Source organism: Phaethon aethereus, assembly GCF_964289735.1.
Source record: "Phaethon aethereus genome assembly, chromosome: 10".
NCBI lineage: Eukaryota > Metazoa > Chordata > Aves > Phaethontiformes > Phaethontidae > Phaethon > Phaethon aethereus.
Window position 1 is genome coordinate 13873869 of NC_138586.1, and position 17659 is coordinate 13891527.

General features: G+C 46.3%; 1 protein-coding gene across 4 annotated transcripts; it reads right to left on the minus strand.

The window, feature by feature from the left end:
• Positions 1-506: 506 nt before the first annotated feature.
• Positions 507-15808, minus strand: NONO (non-POU domain containing octamer binding; the record flags this gene model as incomplete). Of its 4 annotated transcripts, none has more annotated exons than XM_082004041.1 (10): positions 507-1808; positions 4123-4232; positions 4889-4931; positions 6317-6419; positions 7567-7651; positions 7926-8122; positions 9187-9282; positions 11429-11730; positions 12786-13006; positions 15679-15808. In XM_082004041.1, 10 exons carry the CDS (start codon positions 15797-15799, stop codon positions 1671-1673), a joined length of 1416 nt encoding a protein of 471 aa, XP_081860167.1. In that variant the 3' UTR covers positions 507-1670. The 4 variants fall into 4 exon arrangements, with proteins under 4 accessions (XP_081860167.1, XP_081860170.1, XP_081860169.1 ...); XM_082004044.1 differs by having other exon boundaries at positions 15634-15808; XM_082004043.1 differs by having other exon boundaries at positions 12786-12979; positions 15679-15799.
• Between the last annotated feature and the right edge of the window lie 1851 nt (positions 15809-17659).

The following is a 17659-nucleotide window of genomic DNA, read 5'->3' on the forward strand; positions in this document are numbered from 1 at the left end:
TTATTTCCTCTTTCCCTACTTACACAGTACCTACAGGACCAAACCCTAATTTTCAAGGTTATTGCCTTGGTAACATTAGGCATGTGAAAATGGTTTCATCTTCCCTATTATTTACCAAGCCTGTTAAGGCAGCTCTTTGTGCTCTTAAGCTGTAACTCTTTCTCCCTCCCTTTCCCACGTAAATTTCTTTCTAAGCTTCCCATCTGCTCCCCCCTCCCCAGTCTCAACTCAAGAGCTTCAGTGTGAGAACCCACCTCACAGGCTCCTGTCCCTACAGATTCCCTCAGGCACTACACAAGATGAAGCATTATTGTTGCCACTGCACTGCTTCCTGCCCCAGCACAGGAGCTCAGAGCCCGGCAGGAAAGTCTGCATCCCAGCCAGAGGCAACTGCACCCAGACAAGACAACTTTGTCCTATGCAAGTGAGATACAAACTGATCTTCATGCTCTCAGTGACACATGAACAAGTCTTGCATCTTGCTTCTCTGTGACCACAACATAGACACATCCTAGGTGCATCAGGAGCTCCTTCACTGCATTCCGAAATGAAGTTGAAGGTCTCATTCCAGCACACAAGTAAAATTTGTTCTGTGACAAGGAGAACTGTTAGAAAATTCTCAGGGGTTTAACACCCTCTTTATAGAGCTGTGCAAGAACAACTTTTGTGCCATAATCTGAAGCTTGATTTACTTTAATCCATATGTACACATTTTTATTCAAAAAACAGAAGAGACAACACACCAGATAAAAAAGGCTTAAAATCCACTTTAATAATGCATTCCTGTAACATTCCTCAGACAAACTCAAACTTGTTAGTGGGACAATTACAGCTCATGTTCAAACAGTTTACACTAAATGAAAAATCTTGTAGTACTTCTACACAAAAGACAGGCAAGGTTAAGATTATACAAACATGTTTCAGTTAAATCTTCAGCATGAGATACAGTATCTTTGTCCAATAGATTGTACTTTACTACCAGTAAAAATAAACAGTGATACAACACGTTATCAAAAAAGCCCATCCAAACAAGAGCCTCCCAGCCATTCAGGCTGCACATGACGGTCAACTACTTTAAAGAAACAGATGGTCCAGATAAAAAGAATAACTACAAGTTAGGAGGAAAAAAAAAAGAAAAAAAGAAATAAATGAACATAAAATCTCCCCCAATTCACTACATGACAGATTATTTGGAGCTATATAAATTTACAGAATCATGGGAGCTGCAAAGTACCCAGATGCTGCCCTGGTTCTCCAGAGACTTCCCTGTGCTCTTAAGCAAGGTACACTACACTAAAAAAATGCCAAGACATACTGCAATTTTATCTTGTTTAGTCTCAGGTCTTCGGCTGCAAATAGGAAACCTGGCATGGTCAAGGCATTAGGGTCCTTGCCAGATTTTACCGTTACTGAACAACCATGGCAGCCTCCCAGAATCCATTTTTTCACATTGAAATTATAGGAATGCACCACATGAAATTTTCTAAAACCTTTACCAGTCAGACTGCACTCCCCTTGTCCTAGAGTGGCTTTACCAAAACAGGCCCTAATTAACTATTTTTAATATCTTCCCTCTCGCCCCTTCCCCCCCCACCCCGACTTGAACCCTGTACAGCCTGCCAAGATTCCGTTCGTCTTTGGGGCATGTGCAGGGGGTAGCTTTAATCCTGTTAGTATCTGCGACGCTTGTTAGGGCCAAAATCACCCCCCGGGTTTCCTCTGTTGAAGGCAGGAGGGTTCCCTCCCATCGCTCCGAGGCCTTCCATTGCGCCGCCCTGGCCAAAACGATCTGCAGGCGGTGGTGGAGTCTTGTAATGAGGACAAATGCAGAAGAGTCAGGAAGAAAAACAAGGAACAACAAAGGGCAGTTAAAAGCCATTTGAGTTGATTCAAATTCTACCAGGATTCCACAATTCCAGCTGACTGTGCTACAAACCTTCAACCCACCAGAAAGAGCCCCAAAGCCCCCAAACTGGACTGTCAGGGCCACTGCAGGACCAAGTCTCTTTCCCCACATTGACTTGCTGTCAAGCATACTGGAACACAGTTTGCACCATCTCACAGACTAGTGCCCTGTTGTGGAGCATGTGAGTAATGCAGTCTGGGAAAGGAGAACTTCACATTTCCACCATATTCCTTCACCCAAACTGAATGCAAATGAGGAGCAGTATACTGATACTACAGCACGATCACAATCCAGGTGTACACAATACTCCAATTCCAAAATAAGTCTTCAATACTAGTCTTGTGCCCTGATTGTATACTGTTATTTCCATTCCTTTGGCTCTCCCCTCTCCCAGCTGGGTTAGTGCTATTGCACAGCCTCTTCCTTCCAGCAGGCAGAAGATGATCAAAGGATAATTCAGGTTGGAAGGCACCTCAGGTGGTCTCTAGTCCAACCTCCTGCTCAAAGCAGAGTCAGCTATGAGGTCAGACTAGGTTAGTCACAGCTTTATCCAGTCAGGTCTTGTAAACATCCAAGGATGAAGACCGCACAACCTCTTTGGGCAACCTGCTCCACTGCTTGAATGTCCTCATGGTGGACGTGGTACTCCCTTTGGGGAAGTTACTGGAGGCAACCACTGCCTCTTCCTTCTCCCTGGACTGGTGCTAAGTGACTACATAGAGCAGAGCTGCTTTACACCAGGCTCCTGGGTTCCATTTATTCTTTGTCCACGGGTTTACAGCAGGGATACATATATACACAATGCAATGTGATACATATATGCACATTGTAATCGGTATTAGTACTGTAGATGACTCCACGGTATTGCCTGGTTCTACAGAACACAGACCCAAACTTCAGTAAAAATGCCCACGGGGAGGTCCCAGGGACTCTCAATGCTCACTTTGCTGGCAGTGCAGGGGAGGCACTAGCAGTAACACAGCGCTCCTTCTACCTTTTTTCCTTCCGTACAGACAAAAAGTTCTGAGTAATCATTTCTTGTAGGGCACATCACAGGGAAGGACACTGCAATCACTCCAAGCAGCTGGAGCAAACATGAAAAGTAACTGCTCCCTACATGAACCGAAAGCTGGAATACATGGGCCCAGTAACTCCTAAAACCAAGCACATGGCCAGGATAAATAGTTTTCAAAAAGACCATATATATTTCTGGCCATTAGGGAAACAGCTTATTGCTTTTTGGTATAAATGGTATTATTTATCATATTGATCTGAACTCACCTCCCCTTTCCATTCCTGTCTTCATCTCCCCCCTTAATTTCCTTGTGTAGTACACATTCCCTTAAACTCAGCCGCTCTACTGTCCCTACCACTTAGGTACAAAAGCTTATAGCCAAATAAAACTGTTCTTTATGACAAAAAAATTTCTGTGATGTAGCAGTCATGATAGATCAAGAAGTCTAAGTAGGAAGGTTTGCAGGAAAATTTTTTATTAGACCAATTGATATAAACTGGTAAAGGAAGATGAACTTTCAGGACAAACTTGACTGCTGCTGTTTCTGCTGCTGACTGAAAGTGCTGATGCTGTGAGAGGATCGATCCTCTGTATGACAAAGAGGAATGACAGATGCCACAGAAGCCATGGTCTATTGTAAAGTTCTGCAGTAAAGTTTAAAATTTAATTAAATATAAAAATTAAAAGGCAAACAAGTAAGCATAACCTCCACCTCCACTGATTCTTGCTCTTTACCTCCTAAGCAAATTAGCTTAACTCATTTTAGCATATTCACTATTACCATACTCATTTTAGCCTATTAGCATAGGAGATAATTGTTTTTAATACTGGTGATGGACAGAACATTCCTGAAAGCTTGGCTTTATGCCTGCAAGAATCCAATCTCAAAACACTCTCATTCAACAAAGTGCTTCCCATTATGCCATTTAAAAAATAATATAGATTATTGCTAAGAACTAACAAACATTTTAGCACTAACTATCCTGGAAGTAAAGTAAGCAGTTATTAGACTTGGCTCAATCTCCTGAAAATTACCAACCAGTATCAAGGCAAGATTAACTTCTAAAGATTTCAGCAAGAGTTAAGCAACAGGTCTAGGTAGACAAACAAGCTTCAACTTTACCAGCACAGTGCTTAACAATGGAAGCAACATAATCTGCATTTTAAAGGTGTGCACAAAAAGCAGATGGCGATACATTACCATTCCCATGGCTCCATCAGGTATCATAGCTCCAGGACCAGTTGCAGGAGGTGCAGCAGCTGGGACATTGGTACCACCCATAGCTCCTCTATTGTTCATGCCAATGGTACCTGGAAAAGAAAACCGAAGAATAGTCTTGGCAGACACAGTGACTGGGATATACTCATCACTCCAGAGCCACAAAACACCATGTAAGCTCCCCGCAGTGTTACACTCAGGGACAGAGTCCTAGGCTATTAACTAGGTTTGCACTATTAGGTCAAGACAAACTAATCTTGCATTCCAGTATTATCTGAAATAATACTACAGCAGGCTCTAACACTCACCACCTTCATTAAACACTAAGCCCTCATCGCCTTTTCACTGGCTCTTGTACGTGTGGCTTGAAACTCTAAATCATGTAGTCAAAATATGGAAATACAGTAACCAAGATCATTCCCTGGCTCAAGGTCTAGCACTACATGTCATACCAGTTTCTGTATCAGTCCAGGCTTCTGAAGCACACTGTCGGTTTGATAGCAACTTCAACCAAGTCTTTTGCTTGCTGAACTGAGTCTCTCACAAACGTACAGCACTGTCTCATACCCAAATTTTGTTATGTTTCCTGTCACATGAACGCTTCCTGTCACTGACCTGGGAGAAGATTACTATGACTGAGTTCCTAAATAAGAAGTCAATAAAACAAGACTACTCAAAAAATGTACGTATTTTGTAAAGGAGGAAAGGAACATGCATAGGAACAAAGATGGCCGCAGAATACTCTTACCTCCCATACCCATCTGTCCCATTCGCATGTCTGGTGGCTCCCTCTGGAAAAAGAGACACTCATTTCAAATTATAAAAATTCAGGCTTTTAAACAACATAATTATACTAATTCAGTGAGTTCTGGGGGTTTACTACTGGAAACTGTGTAGAAAAGTCATTCTCAGGGTAAATTTCAAGAGAAGGTCTGAACTACCTTCACATGATTAACTACTGAACAAACAGGTCTTATTTAAAATCTCTCATTCTGAAAGACTGTTTTTCACAATCATAGTAAAACATCCAGCAGCAAAGCTACATCTACAGGTTTTACCAAACAGCAGCATAGAGATATCTGATAACTGGAAAGATCTACTGAGCAGCAGTAACACATTAGATAGAATTAGTTTTGCTACCTCCTCAGTGTAGCTAAGCAGCTTTTTCTGTTGAAAGGAATGCAAGCTTACATAAAGACGCAGCAGTGGGTCACTTCCATTAAAGTACCAGCTAGAGAGTCCAATTTCTCTTTTATTAACTAAGCATAGAGGACATACCACAAATCTCCCTCACTGAAAAGTTAGGAGCACCTCCTCACTTCAGTGAGGGTACTTTTTCCACAGTGGGAACTGAAGAACAGATTTCACTTCATCTGTCGTCTCAGCGCCACTATTTATCATATGAAGGCACTAATATTTAAGATAAATCAGGAGTTCTGCTATGCAGGACTTATAAATTCACACATTTAGATCAGTCACATGGTTTTGGCCCTTTTGGTTTGACATACATTTAGCTATCTTGCTTAGGGGCCAGTTTTTCGCTAGCATACATAAACACTTGTCACCCAGCTGCATCAATGCCATTATACCACCTCATAGCACTACAGCTGCCTACACAACAGAAAGTTGCTGGGACTGGAAATTAATTGTAAGGCAATTCTTTATAGAACTGGAGATACTGCTATTAAAAGGCAGGTTACCACACATTTTACATTACAAGAAAATACTTGACCAACTGACTTTAAAGCACAAGAAATTATCATGCCTGCAGCAGTGTCTCAAGTTGGGATCATTTCATCTAACCATGACTAAGACAGACTGCAGGCTAGGGATATAGCTGGGCATACGACCATAAGAGGGTCCTGCAGCAGTACTTCAGGACTGTACGTCTTTGTTACTGTTAGAACAAAATTACTTAGCATATATTCTTCTGAACAGCAAGACAGCTAGTGAGGGTTGTACATGAACAGCAGTGGGACAGCAGCTGGGGTATTTGTATTTTCCAGACTAAACTGTATTAAGATTGAACGGAGTCAATAATTTAGGGCAGAATGCACTAAAGGTGCAGAGTCCCTCAACCAGGAAGTTAAGCATTTACAGAAAGCCCCATGCTGTGGAAGGCAAAAAAACTAATGTCAGTTTCCAGATGTAATGGGAAGGTAGAAGGCACTCATACCGCATCAGCAAAATTCCCTTTAAATCCTTCCTGCTGGCGTCTCATCATCTCTTCTTGCTGCCTTCTCATTTCCTCCTCACGGCGCCTGCGTTCTTCCTCTTGCCTGCAAAAAAGGTACAAAGATGCTCAGCACAACATACACCAACCATTTGCACTGCAGCATTGCGGCGCTGCCTAATGGGTCTTGTTTGGAAACCTACAACTTTGAGAACACTATTTTGCTGAGCCTGTAAAATACTAGGTACCTCATGATGAAAACAGAAACCTGTATGTGCACCAAGATATTTCCCACACTTTCAATTTTAAGGAGTTCATTATAAAGCTCAACATGAGCACACCCATGTGTGTGTCTCATGAGGAGTGGCTGAGGGAACTGGGGTTGTTTAACCTGGAGAAAAGAAGGCTGAGGGGGAGACCTTTATCACTCTCTACAACTACCTGAAAGGAGGTTGTAGCTAGGTGGGTGTCAGTCTCTTTTCCCAAGTAACAAGTGCTAGGATGAGAGGAAAGGGCCTCAAGTTGCACCTGGGGAGGTTTAGATTGGATATTATGAAAAATATCTTCAATGAAAGTCTTATCAATCATTGGAACAGGCTGCCCAGAGAAGTGGTTGAGTCACCATCCCTGGAGGTGTTTAAAAGTGTAGATGTGGTGCTTAGGTTTAGTGGTGGACTTGGCAGTGTTAGGTTTACAGTTGGACTTGATCTTAAAGGTCTTTTCCAACTATATAGACAGCAGCTCCCAAATAAATGCGGACTACATGCAAGATAACACATACAAGCCAGACAGTTCTCAAGCCCTTTCTATTACAGAAGTAGTCTGGAGATCTTCCTGGAGCTTCTCAAAATGACCCTGAGACAAGGAAGAGCTGGAATGGAGAGGGAAATCTCTGAAACTAAGTTATCCCTCAAACAAAAAGCTAGAATGGGGTTTCCCAACCTGCAGCACTGAAGCCACTGATAGATTCTGATTTTTCTATCTGCCTCTGTCAAGGAGCTAAACTGAGACACAGAACTGTAAAAAAAAAAAAACCACACACACACACAACAACAACTACTAATTGGTGGAAGAAACTCCTAACTCTTCATCTTAAACCAACTGCACATGCTCCCTAAGAACAAAAAGCCCCAAAATAACAGCCACACTTTAGGTAGTAATTAAATTGTCACACTGAACAATTAGGTGCACTGAAGAAATGTTTCATTCCATAATATTATGGATTCACAGCATTTCATAACCTGCCCCTTTACCTGAGTTCCAACTGTTTACGTTTTTGTACTTCTTGGTTATGCAATTCCTCCATTCTCCTCAGCTCTTCCTGGCGTCTCATTAAATCTGTGAGAGATAACAGTAAAAAACCCAAACTCATCTCCCACGTCACCTCTTATTAATTCCTGAACTAGGACCATAACATACAAAAGAATAAGGTAACAGAGCCTCCAGCAATACAGTAACATCTCTCCATTCATTTGCTGCTACCATGCTTGGTTACAAGTCAAGCAGCTACACCACGGCTCACCTTCAGTGGATTTTAGCCAGTCTACTGAGCTACCAACCCCTGGATATTGCAGGGTCATGTTCCCATACCGTATTTATCTTTAACTGGTACCTTGCCGCATGAGCATAACTTGGTGCTCATGGCGAGCTGCCTCCATTTCCATTTCCAGCTTCTCTCGAGCTTCCTTGATGTTGCGGTCTACTTGCTCTTGCTGCTGCTTCTCCATTTCTATTAGAGCCTTCCAACGCATGGCATATTCATACTCAAAGCTGCCAGGCTGTGCAAATCGAGGAGGCTGCTCACGCTCCCTGTCAAACAAGGAAGAACTAGCGAGTGCTTCAACAAAGCAAGGAGGAACCAAGAAAAATTCATTTGTGTGTTTAAATGCAATGGCCGATCCTTTTAACAGTTAGAAATGCACTTTTTAGTGCAACAAATAAGGAATCATTTTGTCTTCTACTTTCTCACAAATAGCTATGCCTGAAATACCAGTTTGTCTGCTCCTCAGGAATCATCTGACTGAAAGGGGAAACTTAGGCAGAACCCTCCTGCAGGATTAATTATACATGGAAACTGTGTCCCATCCTCCTCCATAACAAGCAATGACATTGCTCTCCTAGGACACCAAAAGATTCTGGGTAAAGGCATTTAGAAAGACTCTTGAAAGAAACAGCCTTTGCTCCTGCTGCACATCTTATGGACAGAACCACTCCAGAAACAAACACTGCCCAAACATTTGTATTTCTCAATCTCTGCAGCCCCTGCACCTGGAGCACATGACTACTCCTAATGCAGCCTCCCAGCTCCTGAAGCTCTCATCTTCCTTACTTGAAAGATTCATGAGCTCACATGGTTTACTAATTTCCACTGCTTAGATCATGTGATACCTACTTACACTGGGAAGCCTTCAAAGACCATGGCCTTATACCTGGATAGCTCTACAATCTCCTAATGCTATTCACGTAATTCCTTAAATTTTCACTGTGGGTTCAAACCTCTTTCCTCTACAGACTTTCCATAACACTTAGAGCAAATAACATAAGTCTTTGCTTCAGCTTCTCATCTGAGCAAGGGGATCTCACGTTATCTCAAACTGACACAATTTTTTATTCCAACAACTGAAATAGACTTATGAAAAATATGTGGAGGCTGCCAGTCTTATCTAGCAGTGTGGATCCAAAACCACTGCTTGCTTTCAGCTAACCATAGCAAGAGAATAGTGTATGCAATTCTCTTTCCGGAGTCAGGTCACATTTACAGAAAAAAGGAGGACCTTCGGTAGCACTGATGAGCCACTCTCCTAAGACTGAGGCACTAGTCAATGTTCTAGGCCACAGGTAGTCTCATGCCCTGTCACATGGCAGGCACATACTTGTGATATTGCTGGTTTTTGATGACTAGTTTCTCTGGTAGTCCCTCTTCATCATCATACTGATCCATGGGCTCCACAGTGACAGGCCGAGGGAATCTGCAAAGAAAAGATGAGGTACTTTCAAGAAAATTCAAGAGTGAGCTTGCAGTGTAGGAAAGCATGTGTACGGTGTCTGAATTTACAAAATACTGCTTTTAGCACTGCTCAAAGAAATTCAGAGCAGTTGGGGATCTCAACCAAAGCAAACCCAGAATACACTTTGAGCACTTCTTTTGTTTCTTTCTAGAATAGGAGCTGAACTGTTAATCAAAATCCTTGTTCAATCCAAACCAAAATTGTACTGGAAGAAGAATACTTGCAGTTACTGGTTCAAATTAACAGCTTAACTGGAACCTAACATTCTCCAGTAGGATCTACTCAGCATGAAGTCTTGTAGTCCCTAGAGTCTGGTTTTTCTCCCTTTCCTCCCTTGCTACACGGCCAACCATGGGCTGCACAAGTCCTTGTGTGCCTTCTATAGGTGCCTAAAGCAAAGAGTAACTATATAGCTCTTCACTGGAGGCTGCTGGCTGTACCATTCATACTCCCCTGGTGAGACCACCATGTGCCATTATTGCCAAGCAGCAGTGCTCTGTAAGTGTCTGTGGGGCCCTGTCTGAATTTCCCTCCCAAGAAATCCACTTCATAACACAGACACTGCACAAGTGTGCTTCTGTCCTCCTGGTTTCTGTGTGCATAAGAAAGTATTTAACAGAAGCGTCCCCAGCCTCTGAACTAGCTCCCCACCACAACACTGCCACTGCTCATCCTCAGCACAAAGCAGCACTGCAGCTTCTCCTTAGCTCCTCAACCCCATTTGCCAGGGCCGGGGAATGGAAGAGAAATGATCACACTGTGCCAAGTGGTGCCCAGACTCCAACAGGAAGATAGGATATCAGAGGCCAAAATCTCTCTCCTCAGCCGAAGATCCACAATGTAGCTTTTCTCTTCAATGTGACATAGTCCATTATTAATAGTCTTATTTTACAATATGAACCAATTCCAACCAGTTAATCTAGCTGCTCTGTCACGAATCAGGACACACTCGAACAAATTTAATCAAAACCAAACCACAACTAGAAATAAGCAACATACTGGTTTGCTGTCCTAGATACCAGAATCTAATACAGATAGCTACAAAAAGATTGAACATTGCCCTCAGGTGCTCTCAATTATACACTGGTAGTGATTAGTTTTGCATGATCACTTTAAAAAATTTGTTTTCATGGTTCTTTCATGATATGGACTCCTGAATCAGGAAAAGCTCCCCAACAGCAATCTTCCTGCAGAGCACTACACAAATATGCTGGTTACCCCCAAAGAGTCTCAGGGAGAAAAAACAGGTCTTAAAAAAACACCCGCTTTTTGAAATTGAACATGCTTGTGTACAGCTGTGCCACATGCAGGCCTCCAAGAAAAAGAAGAGAAGTGAGAAGCACAAAAGCTTTTACAATTACTTAATAAATTAGCAATATAGCCCAAATTTCAGGAAGTATTCTATTCACAAATTCTAGGTGCATACATGCAAAATATACAGTAATTTTTATTTCCAAGAGATCAAAACGGCTCCCTCTTAACAGTTAAAGCAACAAGCCATGCTCTGTGGAACACATCTAGAATTAGTCATTTACTTGAGCAAGTTCACACAATTATGCAAGCGCATGCTTTGTTGCCTTATGATATTCAAGCATGAGGAGAACAGTCTATTATGGCAAAAACTCCAAACAAACCATTCTGTCTGACCAGCTTCTCTGACAGATCCTGTGCCCACAGTGGTGGACTAGCATTCCACCCCAGCAGTGCATGCTGCTGAGTGGAGCCCCATCCCAAGACTTGCCTCTGAAGCGACTGAGAACACAATTAACATGCTTGAGATTTGTTTCCCACAAATTATATGGATGGTCTCTGAAATAATTTCTGCTTCTTAAAGACTGTTTTAATTTCCCCAAGAAGGCTTTATCAGGAAGTTTTATGCACTTACCCCACTAGCAGCTTCCCAGAAGAAAGTTTTCAGACCTGAGTTTCAGCACTCACACTTGTTGGAACAAAGCTAAGTAAAGTTCTCCCTGAGTAAATCACCTACCACCTCCTGCCCCATATCTCATCTGTCCCACTCTGGTGTTAAGAAACATTGCTCACAAGCCAATGCCATCCATCAACCTGCACACATGTCAGTATAGCACTTCTCACCCTCCACACTTACGTAGTTAGCAGGAAAGACCCATCACTACATCTATCCAGGGCTTTCCTAGCAGCAGGCTTCCCTGAGAACTCCACAATGCCTTTCCCAGAGGATCGTCCTCTGTCATCCACAATAACCACAGCCCTTTCCACCTGGCCAAACACTGAGAAGGCTTCCTCCAGGAGCTCATTGGACACAAACTGAGGCAGGTTCCTGACTGTCAGCGATGCGCTGTGGCATGCAAAACGCACTCTTAGCTGCTTCCCACGTAGAGGCATGTTGTCTAGTTCCACCTTTGCGATCTCTGCCAGAGTGCGAGTTTCCTGAAGATAAAAAAAAAGTTATCATTAAAACTCTCAATGCAGTACAGAATCAGCCAGTCACAGTCACAACAGTGTCACAAGCCTATTTCCCCTGAACAAGTACTTCACAGAGAGGAACAAATAATGCTCCCATAGCATGGTAAAAGGTTTCCTAGCAAACCGTAGCTATTCTCTATTATCAATGACTCTAGCTGAATAGGCATGTACAGAGTCGGGGGGAGGGGGGGGGGGGGGGGAAATGTATCAGACATAAGCTTAATCCAACAGCCGGTACAAACTAAGCAAATAATTAAATGATCATTATCTATCAGACATATTATATTAAGGATGGAAACCATGCCTCTTTTTTTAATACATGAAAAAAATAAAAATCAAGATTCAACTATTAGCCAAGTTTGCTAACTGTAAAAGGAAATGCTGATTGTATAACAATCCAAAAAAGACATCCTACGCCAGTTTCACACGTTTCCACTCATTTAAGTCGCTACCAAGCAGCTACAGTACAGCAAAATGCCCCAGATTTTGGTGTGGGAACCTCATGCTCCACCCCCTCACCTTGCAGCTTTCAGAAAGCTAGTACCTGTAGTACCTGAAGTCTGAGAACCGTTACTCTATGTTGGTAGCTACCTGCCCCTAGCCACGCTTCAATGTGATCATCTAGAGATCCCCTACCTCAAAGGCATTAATCACTCCAGTGATACTGCAGTGACAACCTCTGTTCATAGAAATACCATGTTCACACCCTTCCAGAAAATGGAAGTCCACCTCGCCTATAATAGCATCATGTTCATGTTTTTTTCCTGTCTTCTACCAGCTGACTTGAGTAACTTTCAGATATCTCATAAATCCTGCCACGAGGTGCCCGAATTCACATTCCTTCTCGTAACATGCTGTAGACAAACCACTTGTAGAAGCTGATCCCATATTCCAAGTTACTAAAATCGACAGCAGGCTTAATTAGCAAGATATCTGAATATCTCCTACTTCCAATTAGCAATACTCCTCCAGTGTGAGTCATTGCCACAAAAACATCCCAAAGGTACCAAGTCACTCACCAGCCTGATAAAGCCAAAGCCTTTGTCCTTGTGTATGAAAACTTCACCTGCTTTGCCATACTTCTCAAATAACTTTCTCATCTCTTCCTCTGTAATATCTGGGGGCAGATTCCCCACAAACAGGCGGCTTCTTTGGGTGAAGGTCTTTTCACCAGGTTTCCGGAAATTCTTCAGGTCAATAGTCAGGCCTTCATCTGAGGGGAATAAGGTACACAGCTGCTCTACAGTTGGGGGGATAAATTCTATTAGGTTTCATCACAGTGAACACAGAGACATAGGACAATATAGGTAACACCACCCATTCACTTCGGTCTCAAACCTCTCCAGCCATCTCTACAGCAACAATGGTATTTTATTTCAAAATGGGCCCATATTCTTTAAACAAAACAAAAAAACCCCACATGCTTGGACCTCAGTGCTCATTAAGACAGTCTAGAACTAGAGAAAGATAGACTATCTAGAAAGATAGTCTAGAACTAGGGAAAAGAAGAACACTGTCACTTGAAATAACATGAGAGATTTCACTCAACTTTTGGACATCTGGTCAAGATGACTGGCCTGCCATAAAATCAACTGTAGTCACAATACAGGATTTTGCTATTAAAACCTGAATAATTATACAAAAGCCAAAGTTTTGCCAGCAACCAAATTTTTACTAAAAAAACCAAAACCACCAAAACCAAAACAAACAACCCCAGATGTCTAGAAAAATATGCAAACGAGAGGAAATTTTGCCCAGACAGATAACATTTGAGATAGCTATCATTTTATGAGATGGGACTTGGGCTCTAGAGTCTTGAGTTCCAAACTGAAGAGACGGCTGGAATGCTGGAAACAGCAAAAAACCCCCACCCCAAAAAGCAATCATATAGGTGAGACCTCAGAAAAATTACAAAGTTCATCACAAAAAAAATCTATATGCAGTAAGTAATGCTATATCTAACACTAACCAACAGGACAGATTGTAGAACATTCTCAAATCCCAACATGCATATGCAATTTTTAACCCTTAATTCAGCAAGAGTCCAGCACGATCCTGAGAGCTCTGCTATATGCCAGACACAGAGGTGGCTTTATCATCACTTTACCTTCCTGTGTCCCATTCTCTTAAATGTGCATGGAACTTCCCCACACAGGACAGCAAGCCATGGAAAGCAATTCCTTTGCTTTGCAGATGCACACCTCATGGCCACACATATGAAATAAAACAATGAACATGAGTGGCTTGATTCAGGCTACAAAGCATGGCACTAACCAGGAAAGGCTATTCATGCAAAGACAATGCATGCAAGACATGCAAAGACAACTCTTTGGTGGGAATAACCACAACTCCATGGCTAACACTAAAAAGAAAAAAAAGAAAAAGACTGACAGTACAGCTATAGAAGAGTAGTGAGAGTAAGTAATCTACTTCACACAGCAAGGGTGCATAAGTGAAGTGTTCTGTCTTGTGAACTTCCTCACACCATTATCTGAAGTATTTGGGGATCAATTGCAAAGCCTGTGAATACACTAGGAGGGACTGAGGGCAGAGTTATATCACTATCACTGTTCTGCCTTAAGTAGATCCACTCAAAGGAACCTAAGATACAGTCACTCCCTATTAGATGATCCCTGTGAGAATACCACAATATAGTTGTTGTGCTGTATTGTTTCCAACCTGACTGGAAAAGGACTGGTCTGCCACGCTTGTCTATTATCTGCTATGAACTGATAAGGAGCCTGTTTAACAGGGCCACCTAATAAAAACACGCAGGAATTTTTTTTATTAGCCCAGTATCTCTGCATGTGTGTGTATATAGTTAAACCTGCAACTTTGACAGAAAAAAACCACGGAGGAACCATGCAAACTGCACATGTGACTTCTATACACTTTTGTGCTGAACAGCCAAAGAGTCCAAACTTAACAAAAAAAAAAAAATCTAATATAACTATGCACTTCCTCCCCGGAAAATGCTAATGGCAATGCCTTGCCGCAATACTTTGAAAATATCAAGTTAGATCAGTTAAGGCCCTAGAAGCCATTAATGCATACTGTCTCAGCTCACAAGCACCCCCTCTGTATACCAAGTAACAGAGCTACAGTACACACTGATTAAGAACAAACCCGGAAACACACTAGATTAGAGTAACAGCCATCGTCAATGTCAGCTGGTGTCATTCAACTCGAATACTGAAATACTGTTAAGTAAAACCGGGTATCTCCTGATCCCTGCTATGTGAAAAAATTCGTTTTAACGGGTAACTGCAGGTCGCTGTAACAACGTTCTTACTACAACTGTATCTTTACAGAGAGAAAGTTTATTTCACTAGCATTTAAAGAAATCTGTGTTGAGAAGCCATCTGTTATGGTTGGGGGGAAAAAAGGAAACAGAGCCAACAGAAAACAAGCAATCTCGTATTTGCAAGGTTTACAGAAACACGGTTAAAGGTTCTTCTAAACTCTTTAAGTGAGTTTTTCTTGAGAATTCGAGACAAAGAAGGAACCTCTATATCACCGCCCAATTTCGGGAACACAGGAAACTTGCAAACAAATCCCAGTCAAACCTACGGTAGCCGCATGCATCTTTGAGTAGACCAGGCAAAAACAAAACAAACAAAAAAAACAACCCCAAAACAACCCAGCTGCAATTCAAACCACGGCGTCCAACAATGGAAAAACCTGACTATTGCAGGTCAACAGCGAATGCAAGTCGTGGTTTGCGTAAGGACCTGAATTTTTATTGTTTTAAATGGAAAGAGCGGGTTTTGCTTGTTTCCGCCAAGACCTGTTGCGCCCGTATGGGCTAGCAGCTAAAGCGGGACCCGAAGTTACCCTCTGCAGAGAGAGCGGTCGCTCAACGCCTACCCAAAGCGGGGCCGGGCGGCCCCCCGCGGCGCGCCCGGGACTCACTCTGGCTGTTGGCCTGCTGCCCGTTGGCGGGGATGGACGGCGGCGGGTGCTGCTGGTGCTGGTGCTGTTTCCGCGGAGTGTGGTTTTGCTTCTCCATGTTGAACCCCTTGTTGCCCTGCATCTTCCCCACCTAGAGGCAGACACGCCCGGTTCGCTGCGGCCCGGAGCTCGGCCCCGGCTCCCGCCCGCGGCCCCCAGCCCCCGGGTGGCTCCCACCGCCCCCGGCCCCGCCTCACCGGGGCCCGCCCGCCAAAGCGGCCGCGTGCAACGGCGGGGCGGGCCACACAGGCCGTGGCGGGCCTCGGCAGAGCCCCAGCGGCGGCGGCTGCCCGGGTGCGCCCCGCCCCACGGCGGATTGGAGCCGAGCCGTAGTCCTGCACCGCCGCGGCTTCACCTGGTGGCGGACACCGGCACCAAGGCGGATCGCGGCCTCCTCACCCCGCAGCAGCCCGCAGAAGAGCGCGCGCACGGCCGGAACTCGCGCAGCCTAACCAAGCGCCCGCCACCCACACTCCCATTGGCCTCCCAGCCTCCAGCACCACGCAGCCACTGGCCGTGCTCGCCGCCACTCACAGCCCGGCTGCGGCAGGGCGGGACTAGCCGCCCCGGCAGCGCTCCGCGCGGAGCCGATTGGCTGCATGGCGGCGGCGGCCCGCCGTGCGCGCTGCCAATCATCGCCGCGGGCATAACGCTTGGGTGAGAGGCGAACGAGGGACAAAGGAGCCCAACGAGCCGCCGGAGCGCGCCGCGCAGGCGCAGTGCGGTGGAGAGACGCGCAGGCGCGCTGGGGGCCGCATGCTTTTAAAGAGACAGCGGCGAGGACTGAGCGCGTGCCGGGACGCGCGCCCACCCAGCTCCTCTTCTCACGCGCTGCCCCGCCCCCGCGTGCCCGGGCCAGTGGCGGGAGGGGCGGTATCTCCGCCCGGCTCTGCCCGTCCCTCCCGGGCAGCGAGTCCTGAGGCCCGGGCAGAGCCGCGCCGCTCGGGTCGCCTCAAGGCGCCGCTGGCGAGTGCCAGCCCTGCACCCGCTTCCCTTTCCCGTCCAGCTGCGGGCGCCCACTTGCCTCGTCCTCGTCTTCCGGGCCCCGTTCTTGCCGCCCCGCCAGCCCTCTCCGTCGGGGCGGCGCTGCCCCGGTCGACAGGAGTAACCGGCCCGCGGGCGCGGGGAAGGCTCTGCCGTAGCGGCCCCCGGCGGCTGCGGGGTACCGGGGGCGGTCCGCCCGGGCGCCCCGTCGCGGACTCTCGGGCGCCGCGGGAGCGTGGTCGTGAGCTGCCTCCGGCGGTCCGGATTGCACCACCCGTCAGTGACTCTTCCCGCGTCCCGCCGCACGCAGCCGAGAGGGGTGCGTGCGCCGCCGCCGGCCCGCTCCCCAGGTGCGGGAGCCCCGCAGCCCGCCCGGAGCGGGAAGCAGCCGGCGGTACGGCCGGTTCTTCGCAGCTCCGCCGTCCGCGCAGCAGGGGAGGCAGCACAGGAGGCCGCCCCGGCGTCTCCTCGCGACCCCAGCGCTGCGCACCCCGGTGTGCCCCCGGGGCCCAGCCTGCGCCCCGGCTCCCCCGCGGGGGCCACAAAAGCGGAGCGGGGGGCGAACCCCCAGGGGGGAGGGTGCCCTCAGGGGGAGAAGCCTGGCTGGGGGGAGCTGCGCTGGGGGCACGGCTGGGCCCGCGGATGGATGGGGGCGGGGTGCTCGTGGAGGGGGTTTCGCGGGTGAGGGTGCCGTGGGTGGGGGAGGGGAGCCCGGGTGGGGTCTATCACGGGTGGGGGAGGGGAGCTTGGGGGTGTGTGGGGTGCCACGGGTGGGGGAGGGCAGCCTGGGGGGCACGGAGGGGGGCGGGGCTGGGTGGGGGAGGGGAGCTGGGGGGGGGGCGCGGGCGGCGGGCGCGGGCCGGGGCAGCCCCTCCCGGGGGCGGTGCCGTGTCCCGGGCCCCCGCGGAAGCCCCGCCCGGCCGCGCTGTCACTCACCGCCCCGGGGAGACGCTCCAGC